Below are 21,786 nucleotides of genomic sequence, written 5' to 3'. Positions count from 1 at the left end.
AATGAAAATCATATCGACGCTAATCCAATTTATTCTTAGCTCGTTCCAGTATCGACACATCTAGCATGCACCGCGGTCTGTACGAGAAGACCCAGAACTTGGAGAACAAGCCGTTTGTGGAGCCTCAGTACGACGTCGAGGAGATCTCCAAGTCCAAGCCGGTGTTTGTCACCCCGTTGAGCGATCCCAAACCCATCCACGATGGCAAGAACATCCATCTGGAGTGCCGTTTGGAACCGATGGGTGATCCCACCATGCGCGTAGAATGGTTCCACAATGGTCGCCCTGTTACCGTGGGTTCCCGCTTCCGCACCTACTATGACTTTGGCTTCGTGGCTCTGGATATCATCAAGGCCACGGCCGCCGATTCCGGGGAGTACACCGTGAGGGCCACCAACCACTTGGGAACTGCCCACACCTCAGCCTGCGTGCGTGTTATCGATCACACGGATGTTGTGACCGAGACCCAGAACGAACAGTCGCTGGAGCAGATCCAACTGCTCGAGGACTCTCGCCGTCGCCATCACCAGGAGGAGGATATCACCATCATGCAGGCGCCCCAATTCACCAGGGGTCTGCACAATATCGAAACCATCGAGGGCACCAATGTACATTTGGAGTGCCGTCTGCAGCCTGTGGGAGATCCTAGCATGCGCATCGAGTGGTTCGTCAATGGAAAACCTGTAAAGACAGGCCACCGCTTCCGGCCCGCTTACGAATTCGATTATGTGGCCTTGGATCTGCTTGGCTGCTACGCCATCGATTCAGGTGTGTACACCTGCCAGGCCAGAAACCAACTGGGCGAGGCAGTCACCTCCTGCTCCGTGCGCATTATTGCCAAGAACGATTTGATCTTGGAGACGCAGAACGAGTCGGGTCTGCAGAAGATCCAGTACTTGGAGGACTCGACTCGTCATCGCCGCAGCGAGTTCGTCGACGAGGTGGTCAACATTCGTCCGCGTTTCCTCACCCATCCGAAGAGCTTGACCAACACCCGCGAGGGTGGCCACGCCCACTTCGAGTGCAAGATCGAGCCAGTTACCGATCCCAACCTGAAGGTGGAGTGGTTCAAGAACGGCCGTCCCATCACTGTGGGTCATCGCTTCCGTCCCATTCACGATTTCGGCTACGTGGCCTTGGACATTGTCCACTTGATTGCCGAGGATTCGGGTATCTACACTTGCAGGGCCGTTAACTTGATCGGCTCCGATGAAACCCAGGTGGAGCTGCAGTGCCGCAGCGGTGAGCAGATCGTAACTGTCACGCAGAACGAGGCTGGCTTGGAGCAGATACACTACTTGGAGGATCGTTCGAGGTATAGCCGTCGGGAGGAGATCGACGAGAGCACCAAGCAGGCTCCGGTGTTCACCACTTCACTGAAGAACGTTGAAATCAAGGAGAACCAGAGGGCTCACTTCGAGTGCCGCCTGATTCCCGTATCGGATCCTTCGATGCGCGTCGAGTGGTACCACAACAATCTGCCACTCAAGTCTGGTTCTCGTTTCACTGAGACCAACAACTTTGGCTTTGTGGCTCTGGATATTATGTCCACTCTGCCCGAGGATGCCGGCACCTACACCTGCCGTGCCTTCAATGCCGTGGGTGAAGCCATTACCTCCGCTGTGGCAGTCGTGCACACCAAGAAGTCCATCTACCTGGAGTCGCAGCATGAGACCGCTCTGCCACGTCTGCAGCACTTGGAGGATGGCTCTAAGCGTCAGCGCATTAGCGTTCAGGACGAGTTCGTGTCCCAGGCTCCTGTCTTCACCATGCCGGTAAGGGATGTTCGCGTGGCTGAGAACCAGGCGGTGCACTTCGAGGCTCGCCTAATTCCAGTGGGAGATCCCAACCTGAAGGTGGAGTGGCTGCGCAATGGTCAACCCATTGAGGCTTCGAACCGCACCACCACGATGCACGACTTTGGTTACGTGGCTCTCAACATGAAGTATGTGAATCCCGAGGACTCCGGCACTTACACTTGTCGAGCTGTCAACGAGCTGGGTCAGGCAGTAACCTCCGCTTCGCTTATTGTGCAATCGAAGACGTCCATTCAGCTGGAGACCCAGCACGAGGCTGCCATGCACAAGATCCACCAGCTGGAGGATCACAGCAGGTACCAGCGCAGGGAGGAGGAGGAGTACACGGTGACCACTGCCCCCGTGTTCGTTACCAAGTTGATCGGGCCCAGCAATCTGGTGGAGGGTCAGAGCGCCCACTACGAGTGCCGCATTGAGCCCTACCCGGATCCCAATCTCAAGGTGGAGTGGTTCCACAATGGAAAACCTCTTAGCACTGGTCATCGATTCCGTACCACGTACGACTTTGGATTCGCCGCCTTGGACATCCTGACTGTGTACGCAGAGGATAGCGGCGAATACACTTGCCGAGTGACCAACAACCTTGGTGAGGCCATCAACTCGATTGTTCTGAACGTGACCTCGCGTTCGTCTATCATCCATGAGACGCAGCACGAGGAGGCTTTGACCAAGATCCAGCATCTGGAAGATACTTCTCGCTTCCAGAGGAAGACCGACGAGGAGCAGTTCCATGCCGAGCGTCCTCAGTTCGGACGCCCACTGCGTAATGCCAAGGTCAACGAGGGAACTCCCGTCCATCTGGAGGCCACTTTGATCCCTGTGAATGATCCCACTATGAAGGTGGAGTGGTACTGCAACGGTACCCCCATACAGACAGGTCACCGCTTCAAGACCACCTACGATTTTGGCTTCGTTGCGCTGGACATTCTTTATGCCCATGCCGAGGACACCGGCACCTACATGTGCAAAGCCAAGAACGCCATTGGAGAAGCTGTCACGACTTGTGCTGTAAACGTAACAGGTAAACAATGAGTCCTTAATCTCCATTGTGCCTTACTGATCTCCTTCCGATCCCTCACTTACAGCAAACAAGACGCTCGACCTGGACACTTTGGATGCTCAGCGTTTGGAGAAGATTCGTCAGCTAGAGAACTATGCTCCTCCCACTAAGCCAGTGGTGGAGGAGAAGGGCCAGAAGCCCATTTTCCTTACGCCGTTGAGCAACCTAGAACACCTGAAGGAGGGCGAACACGCCCACTTGGAGTGCCGAGTGGAACCGATAAACGACCCCAACCTGAAGATCGAGTGGTTCTGCAACGGCAAGCAATTGCCCACAGGTCATCGATACCGCACCACCCACGACTTTGGCTACGTTGCCTTGGACATCCTGTACGTCTATGGCGAGGATACCGGCACCTATATCTGCAAAGCCACCAACCAGCTGGGTGAGGCTGTAAATACCTGCAATTTGCGCGTTTTGAACCGCCGCAGCATGATTCTGGATACCCAACATCCCGATGCTCTGGAGAAGATCCAGAAGCTGGAGTCGAAGGTACCGAATGCCCGTACCGAGGTTGGAGACACTCCAATCAGTCCTCCCCATTTCACCGCCGAACTTCGTGGCTCGACTGAGATCTATGAAGGTCAGACGGCTCACTTTGAGGCCCAGGTCGCTCCGGTTCACGATCCCAACTTGCGCATCGAGTTTTATCACAATGGCAAGCCCTTGCCTTCGGCTTCTCGGTTCCACATCACCTTTGACTTTGGATATGTCTCTTTGGACATTACCCATGCTGTTGCCGAGGACGCCGGAGAATATTCCGTGCGTGCTGTTAACGCCCTGGGTCAGGCAGTGTCCTCTACTAACCTACGCGTGATTCCGCGTGGTACCATCATTTCGGATACCCAGCATCCCGAGGGCCTGGAGAAGATCCGCAAGCTGGAATCGATGGCGCCCCATCAGCGCCAGGAGCCGGAAACTCCAGGTACTCGCCAGCGCCCGGTGTTTACTCAACCACTTCAGAACATTGATAAGATCAATGAGCACCAGACAGCTCACTTCGAGGCGCGCTTGATTCCCGTGGGAGATCCTAACTTGAAGGTAGAGTGGTACCGCAACGAGAAAATCATCGAGGACAGTTCGCGCATCACCAAGCAGCATGACTTTGGTTTTGTCTCGCTCGACATCTCGCACATCCGCAAGGAGGATGAGGGCGTGTACATGTGCCGCGCAGTCAATCCTCTGGGTGAGGCTGTGACCACCGCTTCTATGCGTGTTGTGTCCGAGGCCAGCATCCAGATGGATACCCAGCACCCGGACAGCATCAGCCGCATCCACCAGTTGGAGAAACCAGTGGCTCCGCGTCCCAGCGAGCCAGAGCGCCTGTTTGAGAAGCCCATCTTCACTCAACTGCTCACTGGACCCTCGGAGCTGTGGGAGGGAACTCATGCCCACTTCGAAGCACGAGTTGTGCCTGTGGGCGATCCTTCGCTTAAGTTCGAGTGGTTCATCAATGGTGTGGAACTGCAAATGGGCTCTCGTCTGCGCACCACTCACGACTTTGGCTTTGTCACTTTGGACATTACCGCTGTGGTTCCAGAGGATGCCGGTGTTTACATGTGCCGTGCCTATAACGCCGCTGGTGAGGCTGTGTCTTCCACCGCCATGAAGGTAAAGACCAAGTCCAACATCGATGGACAACCTTTGATTCCGGAGTCCTGGGAGGCTATTCGTCTCAAGGAGGCTGCCATGAACCGTGTGCCAGAAATGTTTGTGGATTCGACACCACAGCAGGCTCCGGTGTTCACCACCCATCTGCAGAGCTACGACAAGCTGCATGAGGGCCAGCACGTCCTCTTGGAAGCCCAGGTGGAGCCTCGTGCGGATCCCAACCTCCGCATTGAGTGGTTCAAGAATGGTATTTCCCTGACCACTGGCTCCCGTATCCGCAGCACCTTTGATTTTGGTCTGGTTACTCTGTCCATCAACGGATTGCGTGCGGATGACTCGGCTATTTACACCTGCAAGGCCACCAACCAGGTGGGTGAAGCCGTTTCGACTTCCTCTCTCAAGATCGAGGATCGTCACTGGCTGCAGGCCGAGTCCCTTCATCCGGATTCACTACCTCGCATTGGAGAACTGGAGGCGCCTAAGGAGGGACGTCCCGAGGCTCCAGAACCGACTTACGAAACTCCCGTGTTCATCACTCATCTGAACAACATCGAGTGCAAGGAGAGCGACAACGTGCGCTTCGAGTGCAACGTGGAGCCGGCTAGAGACCCTACCATGTCCATCGAGTGGTTCTACAATGGACAGCCACTGCAAGCCGCTGCCAAGTTCAAGTCCATCTACGACTTTGGCTACTGCGCTTTGGATCTGACCAATTCCTATGCTGAGAATAGCGGCGTTTACACCTGCAAGGCCACCAACAGCAAGGGCTCTGCCACCACCTCGGGCACTCTCAAGTGCACCGGTGGCAAGACCATGTTCCTGGACACCCAGCATCCTCAGGGTGAGGCCGGTCTTGAGGCCGTTCAGGAAACTGAGGAGGAGCTGGCGAATCGCTATACCAGCAAGACTGCCAAGCCAGAGACCCAATACCCACCACCGGTATGGACCAAGCCACTGCAGGCCGAATTCCATCTGTCGGAGGCGCAACCCATCCACCTGGAGGCCAACGTGGAGCCCAAGGAGGACCCCAACTTGTTCATCGAATGGTACTTCAACGGCAAGATGCTGCAGCATGGATCTCGCTTCAAGATGACCAGTGAATTTGGTTTCGTCACCATGGACATGATCGAGGTTTATGCTCGCGATCAGGGCATTTACACCTGCAAGGCGTACAACAAGGCTGGTGAGGCCTTCACCTCGACCACCATCTTCTGTTCGAGCAAGGAGAACATCATCGATTCTACGCAGCATCCGAAGGGAGCTGAGGGCTTGGAACAGATCCAGGATCTGGAAGACTCTCTGCGCAAGGATGGCTCCAAGCCAGAGCAACCGGATCTGGGAATCCCACCACGTTTCACAACCGAGTTTGTCAACATCGCAGACATTGGGGAGGGTGAGCTGGCTCACTTTGAGGCCAATCTAATTCCCGTAGGCGACCAGAGCATGGTCATTGAATGGTTCTACAACGGCAAGGTTCTGGAAGCTAGCCACCGCGTGCGGACCATCTACGCTTTCGGCACAGTGGCTTTGGAGGTTCTAGGCACCAAGATCGAGGACACCGGCACCTACACCTGCCGCGCCACCAACAAGCACGGAACCGCTGAGATCAGCTGCACGCTCGAGTGCGTGGACAAGCCTAGGGGTCAAAAGCCGCGCTTCACCTCCCACATCCAGCCGCTGCAGGGCCTGAAGGACGGTCAGTCCGCCCACTTCGAGTGCACTCTGATTCCAGTGAACGATCCGGAGCTGAAGGTGGAGTGGTATCACAATGGCAAGCTTATGCGTCACTCGAACCGCATCAAGACCGTATCCGATTTCGGATACGTCGTCTTGGACATTTCCTATCTGCAGGATCATGACAGTGGAGAGTACGTGTGCAGGGCCTGGAACAAGTACGGAGAGGACTTTACACGCACTACCCTCAATTGCGGAGGCCGTGGTGGTGTCTTTTATGACAGTCTGCAGCCCGATTCGCTTCAGAGGATCAGGGAGCTGGAGTGCCCGCAAGGACAGCAGGCAGATACATCTGCTCCTCTGGTTGCCGAGCCACCCAAGTTTATCACCCAGATCGTGGATGTTACCAAGCTGGTGGAGGGACAGTCAGCTCACTTTGAGGCACGTTTGACTCCAATTACCGATCCGGACCTAGTAGTGGAATGGTATTTCAATGGCAAGAAACTGCCACACGGTCACCGCTTCCGCACCTTCCACGACTTTGGCATCGTCATTCTGGACATTCTGTACTGCTACGAGGAGAATTCCGGAGTATACGAGGCCAGGGCTCACAATAAATATGGTGAGGATGTAACCCGTGCCACGCTTAAGTGCGCCTCAAAGGCTAGCCTCATTCTGGACTCCCAGCTGCCGCGAGGCATGGAAGGTGGTCTGGAGAAGATCGCCAACCTGGAGTACAGCATGGTTCGTACTCGCGAAGAAACCACCGAGGAGACAAAGGGCAAGGCTCCAGTCTTCACTGTGCCGCTAGAGAACATCGACAATCTGCGTGAGGGTGAGAATGCTCACTTTGAGGCCAGGATCACCCCGGCTGATGATCCCAAGTTAAAGGTCGAGTGGTACTGGAACGGACGTCCATTGAAGGCCGGATCTCGTTTCCGTACTTTCTGCGACTTTGGTTTCGTCATTCTGGAGATTTCCCCTGTGTATCCTGAGGATTCTGGCGAGTACTCTTGCCGCGCCATCAACGAGTATGGTGAGGCAGTGACCACGGCCTCGATGAAGATCCAAGGCAAGCGCAGCATTATTATGGAATCGCAGCTCCCCAAGGGCATGGAGGGAACCATCGATCGCATCGCCGAGCTGGAGGGCTTGGGATCCCGCAGTACCGAATTTGTGCCGGATGATGATACCGGAAAGCCACCAGAGTTTATCACCTCACCCTTCGACATGGTTATTGGTGAAAATGCTCTGGCCCACTTCGAGTGCCGCCTGCAGCCGATCAACGACCCGTCGATGCGAGTGGATTGGTTCCACAACGGCAAAGCCTTGTGGGCTGGCTCCCGCATCAAGACCATTAACGATTTCGGTTTCGTGATCCTCGAAATCGCCGGTTGCTATCAGCGCGATTCTGGATTGTACACTTGCAAGGCTACAAACAAGCACGGTGAGGCCACGGTCTCTTGCAAGTTGCAGGTCAAGGGTCGTCAGGGCATCGTCATGGAGCCACAGTTGCCCTCCAACTTCCGCACAGGAACTGAGAGCCTGCAGAAACTGGAGGAGAGCATGCACAAGCGTGAGGAAATTGTGATTGACGACGAGCAGCCCAACCCACCCAAGTTCACCGAGGAAATCAAAGACAACCTGGATGTGCCCGAAGGCGGCCCAATTCACTTTGATTGCCGCGTGGAGCCTGTGGGCGATCCAACCATGCGCATTGAGTGGTTCTACAATGGCCATGTCATGGCTACCGGATCTAGGGTCCACCAGCTAAATGATTTCGGCTTCATCGCCTTGGATGTTGACTACATCTATGCCAGAGACTCGGGAGAGTATACTTGTAGGGCTACCAACAAGTGGGGCACTGCCACCACCACCGCCAAGGTCACCTGCAAGGGCAAGCACAATATTGTTTATGAATCCCAGCTGCCCGAGGGCATGACCTCCGAAAAGTTGAAGGAACTGGAGCGCGGTCGCATTCCAGAAGCCCCGAAAGTGGTTGAGGAGGAGTTCGGGCCACCGAAGTTCACGACTCAGATCACTTCTGTGACTGTCGATGAGGCAGAAGCCGTGCGATTTGAGTGCCAGGTGGAACCCAAGACTGATCCCAGTCTGCGCGTTGAATGGTACCGAAATGGCAAGCCCCTGCCCTCCGGACACCGTTACAGGAACATCTTTGACATGGGCTTCGTTTCCCTGGATATTTTGTATGTCTACGGAGAAGACTCTGGAGAGTACGTGTGCCGTGCTGTTAACAATCACGGCGAGGATCGTACCAGGGCTACAGTGTCTTGCAAAAGTGAGTTATAAAATACATTTATCAACTTCTGTTTCTATCTGTATTTTTTCTCTAGAACTGCCTACCATCTTGCTCCAGAACCAAGTGCCTCGCGGCATGAAGCGTTCGGATGCTCTTACCCAAATGGAAGCCACCATCAAGAAGTATACGTCCGAGGTCCATTTGACCGAGGATGATCTCTTCGATCCCGATCGCAAGCAGCCTCCTCGCTTTGTCACCCAGATCAAGGAACAGCTTACCCTGACCGAGATGGCCGTTACCAAGTTCGAATGCCAGCTGGCTCCTGTGGGAGATCCCAACATGAAGGTCGAATGGTTCTTCAATGGCAAGCCTTTGCTGCACAGTAAGTAATTGAGGAATGGTGTATAGTTCCCAGTTATATTTTTATATTTTTTATGCAGAGAACCGCTTCCAGCCCATATATGATTTCGGTTATGTGGCAATGAACTTTGGCTGGGTTTATCCCGAAGACAGTGGTGAATACGTGTGCCGTGCCACCAACTTGTATGGTAAGGACGAGACTCGTGCCTTCATCAAGGTGTCTGGCAAGCCCGGAATTGTGTACGATTCCCAGCTGCCCGCTCACATGCAGAGCATTGACCGCATCCGTGAAATGGAAGCCTCATGGCAAGTGTAAGTATCAAACTTATATAGGGAATTTCCCTTGACCTCATATGCATACTTGACAACATTTGATACATTTATATTTTAATCTTTATTTTAGGGTGCCCGACGAGGTTGATCCCGATGCCAAGCCCAGAACCAAGCCGGTCTTTGTGAGCAAATTGGAACCCCAGACTGTGGAGGAGGGTGATTCAGCTAGATTCTGTGTCCGAGTCACCGGACACCCACGTCCCAGGGTTATGTGGCTGATCAATGGACACACTGTTGTACACGTAAGTTTTATAAATTTCTTTTTAAAGGCTTAGGAACTAATAAGTCATTCCCTACAGGGCTCCCGCTACAAGCTGACCAACGATGGCATGTTCCATCTGGACGTCCCTAAGACACGTCAGTACGATACTGGAAAGGTAGAGGTGATTGCTCGCAACTCCGTCGGCGAATCGATTGCCAGCACTGAACTGAAGGTTGTTGCTCGCTCGGATGATTATCGTAATGTGCTGAAGAACTCGCCACGTCGTAAGTTTTATTTCCAACACAAGCCAGAAATTCTGGGAACTACTACTTATATAACAGCTATTAGAACGTTAACCAATTTCAAAATGCAGTAGACTAAATATGGACACCACAAGCTATATCACAAAAAGAAACTCATTGTAAATATATACATTCCAACATACAACATGCCACAAAAGTTTACGTAGCCGTAGCACCCAAGTTAATTGCACTACTATAGCCACATTCCAAGTAGTTTAAACAGTATAGACAAAAAGCACAATATTACCAAATACCCAAAATGCTTCCCAAATCCCCAAAAATCCCAAAAAAGAACGATTATAGTACTCCAGTCAGCGAGAGACTTCAGAAGAGGAAATCGCGCAGAGGAAGCAAAGGAAAGGGACTTTCTAAGTATTGCCGGACACGGGGTAATATGGTATTACGTAGTTTTACGTGTGCACTTTCCGTCTGTTCTAAACTCTGGCTATCATCCAGCTGATCATTGACCCTCTCTCTGTCTCTACTCATTTGTCCCCTTCCAAGAAAAGAACCCAAAAAGAGCTAGTGAACCTCTGTGAAAACCATCCCAAGTTCTTAACTCTTTAATCATAATTTCTACTAATTCGATGGTTGTAAATAATTTTAAGATCTTATTGCATGGTGAATTTATTTTCTAACGCTTCAAAATCTTCTAGAAAATGCATGCTATTGAGCTATAACTGAAGAATTTTTGTTTAGATATATTCTGCGAGACACTGAATAACCTCCTGAAATTTTGTTTAGCCTGGTATGATTACGAACTAGCTGCCTACCAGAAGGAGCGTCAGGAGAATGAGCTGGAGAAGGTATTCGATGAGCGTAAGCAAGTCCTTTCTGAACAGAGCTCTCACACTCTGAAGGGAGTCGAGCACCTGAAGCCCAAGCAATACAAGCCCCCCACTCCTGACTGGCAGACAAATGTCAAGGCTAAGAAGAGCGAGGACTACTACAATAAGCTCCAGACCTTGGAAACCGAGCAGCTTCTGAAGGAAACCAACCTGCGTAGGGATAATCATCAGTACGCTATTCCCGGCGAGAAGGTCGTGAGCAGCTCTCAGGCCAAGGGAATGGCTCAGTCCTACGAAGAGAATCTGTGAGTAGTCAAAAAACACCACAACATGAACACAATTAATATTTTCTTCCTATAGGCAAGAAAAGACCAGCACCACCCAGGTGCAGGCTGCACCACCCAAGGGCACCGCCCAACCCTCCGAATCTTCTGTCCATGGACGCGAGGTTCACATGAACAAGCAGCAGCAGGTGCAAAAGGAGATCCAGGGTGACCTCGAGATTACCCGCAAGATCACCGCCACCGAGACCACGGAGGTGGAGCACAAGGGCACCATCCAGGAGCGTGTGGTTCAAGGACCTGTGAAGCCAGCTAAGGCTCCGGTCTTCACCAAGAAGATTCAGCCGTGCCGTGTCTTTGAGAACGAGCAGGCCAAGTTCGAAGTGGAATTCGACGGCGAGCCCAATCCCACGGTTAAATGGTACCGCGAGAGCTTCCCCATCCAGAACTCGCCAGATTTGCAGATCCACACCTTTAGCGGCAAGTCCATACTGATTATTCGCCAGGTGTTCGTTGAGGATTCGGCCGTATTCTCGTGTGTGGCCGAAAATCGTGGAGGAACCGCCAAGTGCAGTGCCAATCTGGTGGTCGAGGAACGTCGTCGTGCCGGAAAGGGTGGCATTCAGCCTCCCAGCTTTGTGACCACCATCCAGAGCACCACCGTGGCCACCGGACAGCTGGCTCGTTTCGACGCGAAGGTCACGGGAACCCGTCCCCTGGACGTTTACTGGCTGAAGAACGGCATGAAGATTCAGCCGAGCATCAAGTTCAAGATGCTGGAGGAGGACAGTGTTCACACCCTGCTCATCATCGAACCCTTCGCCGAGGATTCCGGTCGCTATGAATGTGTGGCCGTCAATGCCGCCGGAGAGGCTCGCTGTGATGGTGATTGCATTGTTCAGTCGCCCACTAAGCCGGAGAAACCAACCACTCCGGGCAGCGAGAAGGCCCCGCACATTGTGGAGCAGCTGAAGAGTCAGTCCGTGGAGGAGGGCAGCAAGGTCGTCTTCCGCTGCCGCGTGGATGGCAAGCCCACGCCCACCGCCCGCTGGATGCGAGGCGAGAACTTTGTGAAGCCATCACGCTACTTCCAGATGAGCCGCCAAGGCGAGTACTACCAGTTGGTCATCTCGGAGGCCTTCCCCGAGGACGAGGGCACCTACAAGTGTGTGGCCGAAAACAAACTGGGCAGCATTCAAACCAGCGCCCAGCTGAAGGTCCGTCCCATCGAAAATTTGGACGCCCCGCCCACCATCACCGCCATCAAGGATGTCTCCGTCACTGAGGGCATGCCCGCCCAGTTCAAGACGACAGTGACTGGCAAGGTGAAGGCCACCAGTGTCCAGTGGTTCCGCGAGGGTCAGTTGATTCCCGAAACACCAGATTTCCAGGTGGGTTGGAATACTAATTAGTTATTTTTAAGAAGATTCCAAAGCTACGGTGCCCCTGCTGCCGAGCAACTGATTAAACATAATCTGACACATTTACATTACAGTACAGACTTAAAACTAATTAACCCCTTCCCAACTTCCAGATGATCTTCGATGGCAACAGCGCTGTGCTCCTGATTGGCACCACCTATGAGGAGGATTCGGGTATCTTTACTGTACGCGTAACTTCGTCCACCGGCCAGGTTGAGTCCTCAGCCAAACTGACTGTTAAAAGTAAGGATTAAACTAAAACTAAGCCAAAACCGAAACCAGAGTTCGAAACCAAGCGAAAACCAAACGTAAGCGAACCGTGTTCAAACAAACAAAACAAACCAACCAACATCAACAAACCAACTCCAAAGAATGCTCAAAAAGATAAAAGAAAAGAACAAAAACAAAAAAACAACGACCGTGAAGAACTTTTACTATTAATCCCCGAGTTACTGACGTATTACATTCAGTTACTACTACCCTCAACCTACCTATATATATGATCAACTACTAGTCGTAAATGTTTGAGTGAAGAATATTTTAAAGCGAACCTGTCGAAACTACTTTCAACATGGATTTTTTTCTAAACTATCAATCGAACGAGTTATTTTTACTAACCATTGCAAAATGTCTAAGAAAAGCAAAAAAATGAGATGCAGCTAAAACATTTAATTTAAAGATGTCTAACACGAAAACGTAACCGAAAAGAAAGCAATTTTTAATCGAAAAATAATAAAAATAATTACAAGTATTTTGCAACATAAATATTTATAGACCATTTTTCTTTCTGGCACGGCCAAGACAGCACAAGCAACAACAGCAGCAGGCATTAAATGAAATTTGAAAATTTAAAAATTTCTGCCGCGAGTTGAGTGAAAGTGGAAATGACTCAAAACCAAATGTAGAATATATAGAGATCTCTGGCCCCTTGAGTTGAGTTATAAATATAAGGCAGCTTATGTACTCTAGAGCAGGCCACTTAAAGCATACATAATAATATACTTCAGTGCCCGTCCGTAAATATACCTATAGACATATAGATATTATGTGCCTCATCCATGAGTAGGATGGATCGTTTTGGGGCCGTGTGCAAAACGCACATTTGTCCCGCCTCCGCTCGAGCGTGAAAGTTTTATTTTTCATTTGAATATTAGCATAAAATATTATGGATGACACATCTAGCGCACGGTGGCGTTGCCAGTGGTGCGAGTATCTTGTGTCTGCCACATACACATTTCCCATTTTCCAATTTGCTTTCCTTTGGCCCCCATGTGAACGTGCGCAAAAACTAGCACAAATCGAGCAGCGACTTCGGTCTGAAAATCAGAAAACTGAAAATATCGAAAGCCTTTCAGCTGCCACCCTACCCAGACATATAGAGACACATGTACGCCCAGCGGCTGTTCTATTTTCAATTTCTTTTTTGGAGAATGTTTGGCTTTCGAGAACTAATTTCCAATAGATTAGCGTTAAAAAATCCGTTCCGCTATTTTTAGCCAAGCGGTGCTGTCTGGATTTCTGGCTTTCAGCTACAATGAAAAACATTCATGTATTTTCTCAAGTAAATCTTGAAATTTATTTCAATTTTCTTTCAATAAAACGAAAACACCGAAACCGAAATAAATATATTTGGGGTAGTTTCTTAGGTTCTAGAGAGAAAAATAGAATGACAAATTACCTGTTGTTGTTGTTGCTAATGCTGTCTATAAGGTGGATCAGGTAGAGATGAGAGATATACCGATGTTAGTCGGGCGACTCATACACTTGGTCATTAGGCTACAACATGAATTGATGATTCTGTTTATGGTGCAGAAACGAATTTAATTAGATTAATCAGTTACGGCTGTTCAGTCATCGAGCTGCGGGCCACAGTGATTCATGGTCGCACTTAGTTTTATATTTAGCTGCCAGGTTGAAACAGATCACGGTCCTTAGGCAATGGTTTAGCCTCTGTAGCCCCCAGGCTGAGAAAGAAATCCATGTTAGAAAAGGTTCGATAGGGAGCTTAAAGATACTATTGACTTTTACCAACAACTCCGAGCCGAATGTTGTACGCTCCAGTCCTTCAGTCCATCGATGGCGATGATGATGTTGATAATAGGCGATGCTATAATGACGATGAACTTGTATTGTTTATTTTATTTGAATTTAATTTAATTGAACTTTATTTATTTTGTAGTGATGTTGCATGAGATTTTATAATTCATTTTTTATTACCGCTTTTTACTAATTCGTTTCGTTACCATACTTTGTTTGTCACACACTTTCGTTCTTGTTCACCACCAATCAATCATCCATTTCGTGTACAAAAAAAACCGAACGAATCTCAAAAGTATTTGCCGCTTATGCCGCCAATATGTTGATTTATTTTTTGTTACATGTTCTCCTTTGTGGCGAGAAGCTTTACTAAAAAATTAATCATAAAAACTCATGCGACCTACGTTTTAAGTCTTATCTACTGTATCTAGAATCCCGATTGTCTGTCATGTTTATGTTTACTCGATATGTTTTTATGTTCGATCACAATACGATGACTTTGAACTTTGATTGATTTGTTTCCATTTAAATGAATTCGGCGTAGGCCAACACTCGCGTACACTCTTTTGTTGTTTAATTGTATCTCTCATGTATTTAATACTTAAAACCAATACCGCGTCTATAAATAAATCCAAGCAAAATGCATTATGATTGGAAAGTTGTTTTTGAAAACTACTGCCAAACGCTCTTCCTTGCCACAAAGTTGCTGCTACCGCTGTTATTGATTGCACCGCTGTTGCTTGCTTCCTGTCATCCAAATGTCGCCAGAAATTCGGGAACCACAGGTAGGTAATGTCGATGCAGGAGGGGTTACACGTAAGTGCCCCGTCCAAGAACTGTCTACCTTGTGATCTGTTCTGTTCTGCGGCCGATTGTTGTCTACAAACGAATGAGATCGTTGGAGTGCGCCGCACTGCGCTCTGCCTATGTGGCCAGTCTATATGGGCCCCGAGAACATCGAAGCGGACACACCCCGCCCATAAATCTGTAGAAGCTCTGCCGATGCCGAACTGAGCAGCCCCACCTGGTGACGTAGCCGCCACTAATCAGATATCTATTTTTGGCCTTAATGTATACACAGGCATTTGAATTGTTCGCTCTCAATTGTACACTTGCCTGGCCACAATCCCAATCCCAGTCACCCCTCCCATCTTATAGCGTCCTATAAAGATGATGATGAGTTCAAGTCAAACGAATGTCACTATTCGTTGCGACTTGCCCAAGTGCTGTCATGACAATGTGCCAGATTTAGGTGCAGGCTAATGCAGTTTTAATCATCCCCAAGTGGATTCGTCACACCCGATTAGTGATTCACGAAACATAGATAAACCACGACCTCACTCCTGGCACTCTGACTACTCGCACCTATTTTTATCAATGCCAATTATGAAAAATATGTATTGACCTAGGGCCCAATCCCATTTATGCGTTATTCACGGTCAACGCAGATGAGCTGTCGGCCAGGCAAATTTGATTTGTGGTCCACACACGCACAATTGGTCAGGTGGAGGGTTTTGGGTTTCCTTTTCGAGACCGTTCTATGTGGCAAATGTAGGCTCTGATATTCACCATAATAATTTTAAATATTCAAGTTCATTGTTCGCATATGCCGAAGAATTATGATTTATTTTTAAGAGCCTCTCGATCGAATCATGAAATTTTGCATGGGGGAAGGCAGGTAAGTGGTGGATATAAAAGTCCATTTGAAATCTCAACGACCTTGCAAGCTATATGTTCCTTGAGTTGTCAAATTGAATAAGTCATGATCTCAATCAGCACTCGATTGAACTAAATGGATAAAAAAAGCATTTTCGTTTTTAATGACTTGACCTTTTTTTAGCTTTTTGCTAAATGCACTAAATGCTCTTATTTTGCTTTAATCAATTAGAATCTAACAAGTAAGTAGTTCCAGAATAATACAATTTCTTGCTCTTCCCGAACTCTGGATGTGCTTAGCTATCCGTCTTACTTTTTCCAATGGGTATATTAAATGCCACCTCCCCTTGATCCCTTTTAGAACGACGCATCTCGGCCTTTCAATTGCGAACGATTGATTCCGCCGAAGATGAATCCTCTTCCTCTGGTCGGGAGGACAGTGCCCCCGAGTCGCCCAACACTTTCCAACCTGGCCAGCAACCAGGCCAGCAGTTTGGCCAATTCCTGGGCGTCAACGGGCAGGGTCAGCATCAGGGAAGATCGCGCCAGAAGAAACCCAAAGTGCGAAGCAAGTCCCTGCAGCCCGCGACCAAGGTAATACCGTGGCGCAAATCATCGCGTCCCACTCGTGGTCGTTCTTTGGATAAGGGTGTATTTCTGCCAGGCTTTAAGCCCGAGCCGGTTAAATCCTGGACCGAGGAGACAATTAGCTTAAAGGCTACTCCTATTGAGAAGAAGAAGCCTACTCCCAAACTAGAAGCAGCCAAGGTTGTTTTGAAATCGATTAAAACCGAGCGCGATCAAGGTATCATGAGTTTGGGTGCTACTCTGGAGCAGATCATTGCTGGCAAGACCGAAAAGGAAGCAGTTCCTTGGATCACTATGCGTGAAAAACTCAAGGCAGTCGAGAGTGTTCAGCAACAGCTCAACAAATTTGACTTAGATGAGGTCTACCTTCGACCACTTGAGGGTCAAATCGAAACCGATGAGCAGCTACCTCAGCAAGCTCAAGTGGAACAGGTACAGCGCACCAAGGAAATTCAGCGGCTAAAGAGCATGGAGAGTGTTGAGATTATGGAGATGACTGACCAGATTGATAAGCTTATTACCCAGCAGCAAAATGCGAAGGATCTCATACCTTGGAAGGAGATGCGCCAGCAGCTGAAGAGTGTGCAGAAGGTAACCAAGCAGATCGACAAGTTTAAAATTGAAGAAGTTGAGCTGCGTCACCTGCAGGCCCAGCAGGCCATCACCGAGGAATATCAAACCGGTACAGCCGAGGAAACTCACGTCATGATTGATGAGAGCTCCAAGGGTTCGATCTCTAAGGTGATGCGTCGAGATGAACTTCAGCAATACGAAGATCAGTCCAACATATACAAGCAGCAGTTTATCACCACCGAGGATGTGAACATTATGCATGTTTCGGAGCGTGAGAAACTGGAGGCGCAGAGATTGATTCGCGAACAGCAGGCTGTCAATTGGCGTCATCAACAGCAACGCCCACAATTGCAGCCCCTGACTTCAGTCGAGGACACGATAGTCTCCCAGACTACCGACAGACAAAAGTTGGTGCAACAGCAAAGCCTCATCGAGGAGGCTCAGCGCCAGCAGTTCACGCAGATCGAGGATTCGCAGATGATGAGCCTAGAACAGTACGAACACCAGAAAATCGTTAGCCAACGAACCCAGCAGGAGGCCTTTAGCTGGCGTCAGCCACGCGAGCCTCAAAAGTTCATTCAGGTTGAGGATTCTTCGTTGCTGCATCTACAGGAGCGCCAGGATACGCAGGAGCAGCAACTGCTACAGCAACAACCTGTGATGTGGGATCGCGGTAGGAAAAAGCCGGAACAACCTCAGTATGTGCAACCCCAGACTGCACCCGTTCAGCAAGAATACGAGGAGAAACCAAAGTCGTACGAGGAAATGCATGATAAACTGGTTGAACCCACTCCAGTTCAACAGCCCCAACCTGTGCCAGTTATGTGGGAGCGGGGTAAGAAGAAACCCCAAGAACAAGAGAAGACCTTCGAGGAGGCACACGACAAGTTGGAAGAGCCCACACCCGTTCAGCAACCAGAACCAGTGCCAGTCTTGTGGGAGCGAGGCAAGAAGAAGGTCGCTCAACAGGAAACCATCACTTCCCAGGAAGTGGTGCAATCATCGCAACTGGTCGACCAACAGATTGTTGAGGAAACAAAGAAGACTGCTGTTCGCCGGGTGATTCCACCACGAGAGCCAGAGCAGAAGGTGGAGCAGGTTACGTTAAAACCAACGCCCCGTCCTCGTCCTAAAGAGGCCCAGAAGACTGAAGAGATTCAACTGAAACCGTTGAAGAGCATCAGGCCCGTACCCCAATCAGTGGAGCAGCCGGCGCAGAAGGCTTATGAAGAAGCCACCGATGAACTGCCTGAAGAACCACTACCCCAAGAGCAGGAGCAACCGCAACCTGTTTTATGGGAACGTGGCAAGAAGAAGCCCCAGAAGCCCGAAGAGCAAGTGCCCGAAATTCCAAAGACTCTCGAGGTTGCGGTAGACACTTTGGAAGAGGAGGTGCCTAGAACCACTGAACCTCAACCTCAGCCTGCTTTGTGGGAGCGTGGTAAAAAGGCTAAGCCAGAACAGCAAGTTGTCGAAGAAGTACCTAAAACATTGGAGGTTGCTGTAGACACTCTGGAGGAAGAGGTTAAGCCTGTTCAGCCTGAAGCACAACCTGTGCTTTGGGAACGTGGAAAGAAAAAGAAGCCACAACAGCAAGAAGTTGTCGAAGAAAAGGTCGAGGAAGCTCCTGTTAAGACCTACGAGGAAGCAGTCGACGTTCTCCCTGAAGAGCCCAAGCCTGTGGAGAAGCCAGAGCCTGTCTTGTGGCAGCGCGGCAAGAAAAAGACTCCTAAGCCTGAACCCGTTAAAGAAGGGCATCCCGATGAGGTAGATGCCCAAATCGAAGCTGTCGTTAAAGAAGAGCAGGATATTGTGGAAGAAAAGCGTCGAGTCAAGAAGACCAAGAAGCAAAAGCCAACAAAAGAAGCTGCTGAGGAGCTCTTTGAAGAGCAGCCGAAAGAGGAAATTGCTCCCGATGATGAAGTACCTCAGGAAGAAGTTATCGAAGAGCTTGAGGAAATTGTCGAAGAAAAACGCAAAGTGAAGAAGACTAAGAAGCCCAAGCCAACGCAAGAGGTGACCGAAGATGAACAGCCCGCAGAAGAAGTAATTGAAGAGCAAGAAGAAATTGTTCAGGACCAGGAAGAGGTCGCTGTTGAAGAAAAACGCCGGGTCAGGAAGGTCAAGAAGCCCAAAACAGTGGTTGAGAAGACAGAAGATGTGGAGGAACAGCCCGAAGATGATATCCCGCAGGAAGAAATCGCCGAAACGCAAGAATTGGTCGTGGAAGAAAAGGAAGAGGTTGTTGAAGAAAAGAAAAAGGTTAGGAGGGTAAAGAAGCCCAAACAAACCGTTAACAAGACTGATGTTGAAGAACAGTCCGTAGAGGAAATTCCAGAAGAAGAGCCCTCTGAGGAACAGGAAGAGATCGTGGAACAAGACGAGATCTTGGAAGAGAAGGAAAAGGTAAAAAAGGTGAAGAAGCACAAGAAGACCTTGGAAAAGACCGATGTAGAAGACGAACAGCCAGAAGATGTTCTTCAGGAAGATGAAATAATCGAAGAACTTGAAGAAATTGCAGAAGAACAGCGCAAGGTAAAAAAGGTCAAGAAGCCCAAGAAAAAGGTGGCCGAAGAGGAGTCAGTAGACCAGCCAGAAGAGGTTGAAGAACCTCAGGTTAAGCAAGTTGAAGAACCCGTTCCCGAAGAACCCAAAAAACTCAAGCCTGCGCCCAAGATCCAGGAAGTTGCGCAAGTTGAAAAGGTCTCACTAAAGCCTGCGCCACGAAAGCAACGTCCTTTGCCCGATAAAGAACAATTGGAGGAGGTTACGTTGAAACCACTCAAAAAGACTGCACTTGTATCCGAAACCACACAACCCGAGACACCGGAAACAGAATTCGAGGTAAAGGAATTTGTTATCACAACTGAGGACCAAATAGTGGACGTGACGAAGAAGCGGGTGAAGAAGAAGAAGCCCAAATCAAAAACTACTACCGACGACTCAACCGACGAGCCTGTTGAAGATGTCGAAGATCTCGAGGAGGAGGTAACTCAACCTGAAAAGGTGCAACCAGTCGAAGATGTACCTGCGGAACAGCATACCGAGGAAATTACCCCCGAACAAAAAATTGGCCCCAAGCCGAAGCCAAGAAAGGAAGAAATCATCGAGAAGGTTGAAGAAGTTGCTCTTAAGCGGGTAACTCGGCCAAAGAAAGAGCTTCCCCAGGAGGCGACCATCGAGGAAGTACGCTTGAAGCCAACTCAACGCACATCTGTCAAGCCCGAAGAAGTCAAGCTAGAGGAGGTGGACTTGCAGCACTTCGAGAAAAAGGACGAAGAAATCGTCCAGGAGGAGAGGCGTAAGACCAAGAAGGTGAAGAAGCCAAAACACGAAGACTTGCCTGAAATAGCCGATGCGGAACCAACCCAACTGGAGGAGGCCGAACACATCGACCTTGAGAAAGAGCCTAAGCCCGAAGATGAGCAACCACATGTGCCGTGGAAGCGAGGAGAGAAAAAGAAGCCGGTCGAAGAAGTTGTGGAGGAGAAGAAGTTGCCTTCGGGTAAGCGCCGCCCACTGCCCGAAGAGCAGCCGGAGGAAGTTAAACTTAAGCCAATTCCTTCAAAACCAGTGGAGGAGCCGAAGAGGCCAGAAAAGGCCATACCCGGACCACAACTTGTGCCACAAGAAAAGCCAGAAAGCGAAGAGGAGGAAATAGAGCTGGAACCTCTGAAGCTACCCGAAGATAAGCAACCTAAGGAGCCCAAGGTTAAGAAAGAAAAGAAGAAGAAGCCCAAGCTGAAGAAGGCCACACCCTCAGTGGACGAGGTGTCGGAGGAAGAGGCTGTGCCCTTCGACGAACCAATCGCGGAGGAAGATCAAGTGGAAGAGTTGCCAGTAGAAGATATCAAGGTCGTGGCAGTTTCGGAAGACGTTCTGCCCGAAGAGGAAGTGGTACCCACAGAGGAGACGCCTGAGGCCAAGCAGAAGGCGCATAAGAAGCGCACGAAGCGACTCAAGGAGGCCTCCGTAGAAGGACAACCACAGCTACTGGAAGCGGCCATTGCTGAAATCGAAAAGGTGGATGAAATATCCCAAGAGATCTCACAAAAGACTATTACCCTACTCAAAAAGACTGAAGACACAAGACCTCAATTCATTACGACTGAACAGCTCATCGAGCTGGATGTGGAGGACGTCCGACGCGATCTCGAAATGAAGGTCACATCCAACATTATCAAAAAAGAGAAACGTCGCGTAGTGCTAGACGACAGTCAACCTTTGCCTGAGTTGGAGTTGATCACGCAGAAGCGAATCCAGGAGGGCATTGACAGGGTAGCCGACGAGGAGCTTATAGAGGACCAGCAGCTCATCCAAAACCAGGAGGAGACTACCACTTCCGAGGTTATTGGTCAGGAGCGCAAGCTGGTTAAGAAGAAGAAAAAGGAGATTAAGCCCCCGAGGATAACCGAGAAGTTGCGTCCCCGTCAATGTGTTCCAGAAGAACCCACCGTGCTGGAGTGCAAGGTGGAGGGAGTTCCATTCCCGGAAATAAACTGGTACTTCAACGACATTCTACTGTTTGCTTCGGAGAAGTACGAGATCACTGTCGTCGAGCAAGTGGCACAGCTTAAGATTGCCAAGGTCACACCCAGCGATGTTGGCGTCTACACATGTGAGGCCAAGAATGAGGCAGGAGTCGCAACAAGTCGTACCAACATTATTTTAGGTGAGTATCCTTTAGCTATTGTAAAAAGATTCCTGGGGGATTCCTGTTCAAAAAACTCAAGATTTCATTTGCCAAACAATTACCAAGAAAGAGTTTTTTAATCATTAAGTGGGAATCCCCTTTTAATACAATGTTATCCTCTCAACTTTTT

The 21,786-nt window shown here is 49.7% G+C and overlaps 1 protein-coding gene across 34 annotated transcripts in view; it reads left to right on the top strand.

The window, feature by feature from the left end:
* LOC108034477 (titin) overlaps positions 1–21,786 on the top strand; it is an 80,900-nt gene that overhangs the window by 7,618 nt on the left and 51,496 nt on the right. For all 34 annotated transcript variants that reach the window (XM_050885867.1, XM_050885865.1, XM_050885862.1 and 31 more), the window contains exons 6-15: positions 40–2,838; positions 2,903–8,461; positions 8,517–8,804; positions 8,863–9,094; positions 9,186–9,357; positions 9,415–9,601; positions 10,364–10,712; positions 10,768–12,079; positions 12,223–12,352; positions 16,164–21,635. In XM_050885867.1, coding sequence (XP_050741824.1) covers positions 40–2,838; positions 2,903–8,461; positions 8,517–8,804; positions 8,863–9,094; positions 9,186–9,357; positions 9,415–9,601; positions 10,364–10,712; positions 10,768–12,079; positions 12,223–12,352; positions 16,164–21,635 — 16,500 coding nt within the window. The remainder of the gene's footprint in view (positions 1–39; positions 2,839–2,902; positions 8,462–8,516; positions 8,805–8,862; positions 9,095–9,185; positions 9,358–9,414; positions 9,602–10,363; positions 10,713–10,767; positions 12,080–12,222; positions 12,353–16,163; positions 21,636–21,786) is intronic.

This window comes from Drosophila biarmipes, chromosome 3L (assembly GCF_025231255.1).
Source record: "Drosophila biarmipes strain raj3 chromosome 3L, RU_DBia_V1.1, whole genome shotgun sequence".
Classification (NCBI taxonomy): Eukaryota; Metazoa; Arthropoda; class Insecta; order Diptera; family Drosophilidae; genus Drosophila; species Drosophila biarmipes.
The sequence above is the reverse complement of the archived record's forward strand: the minus strand, read 5'-3'. Positions and strand labels throughout refer to the sequence as shown.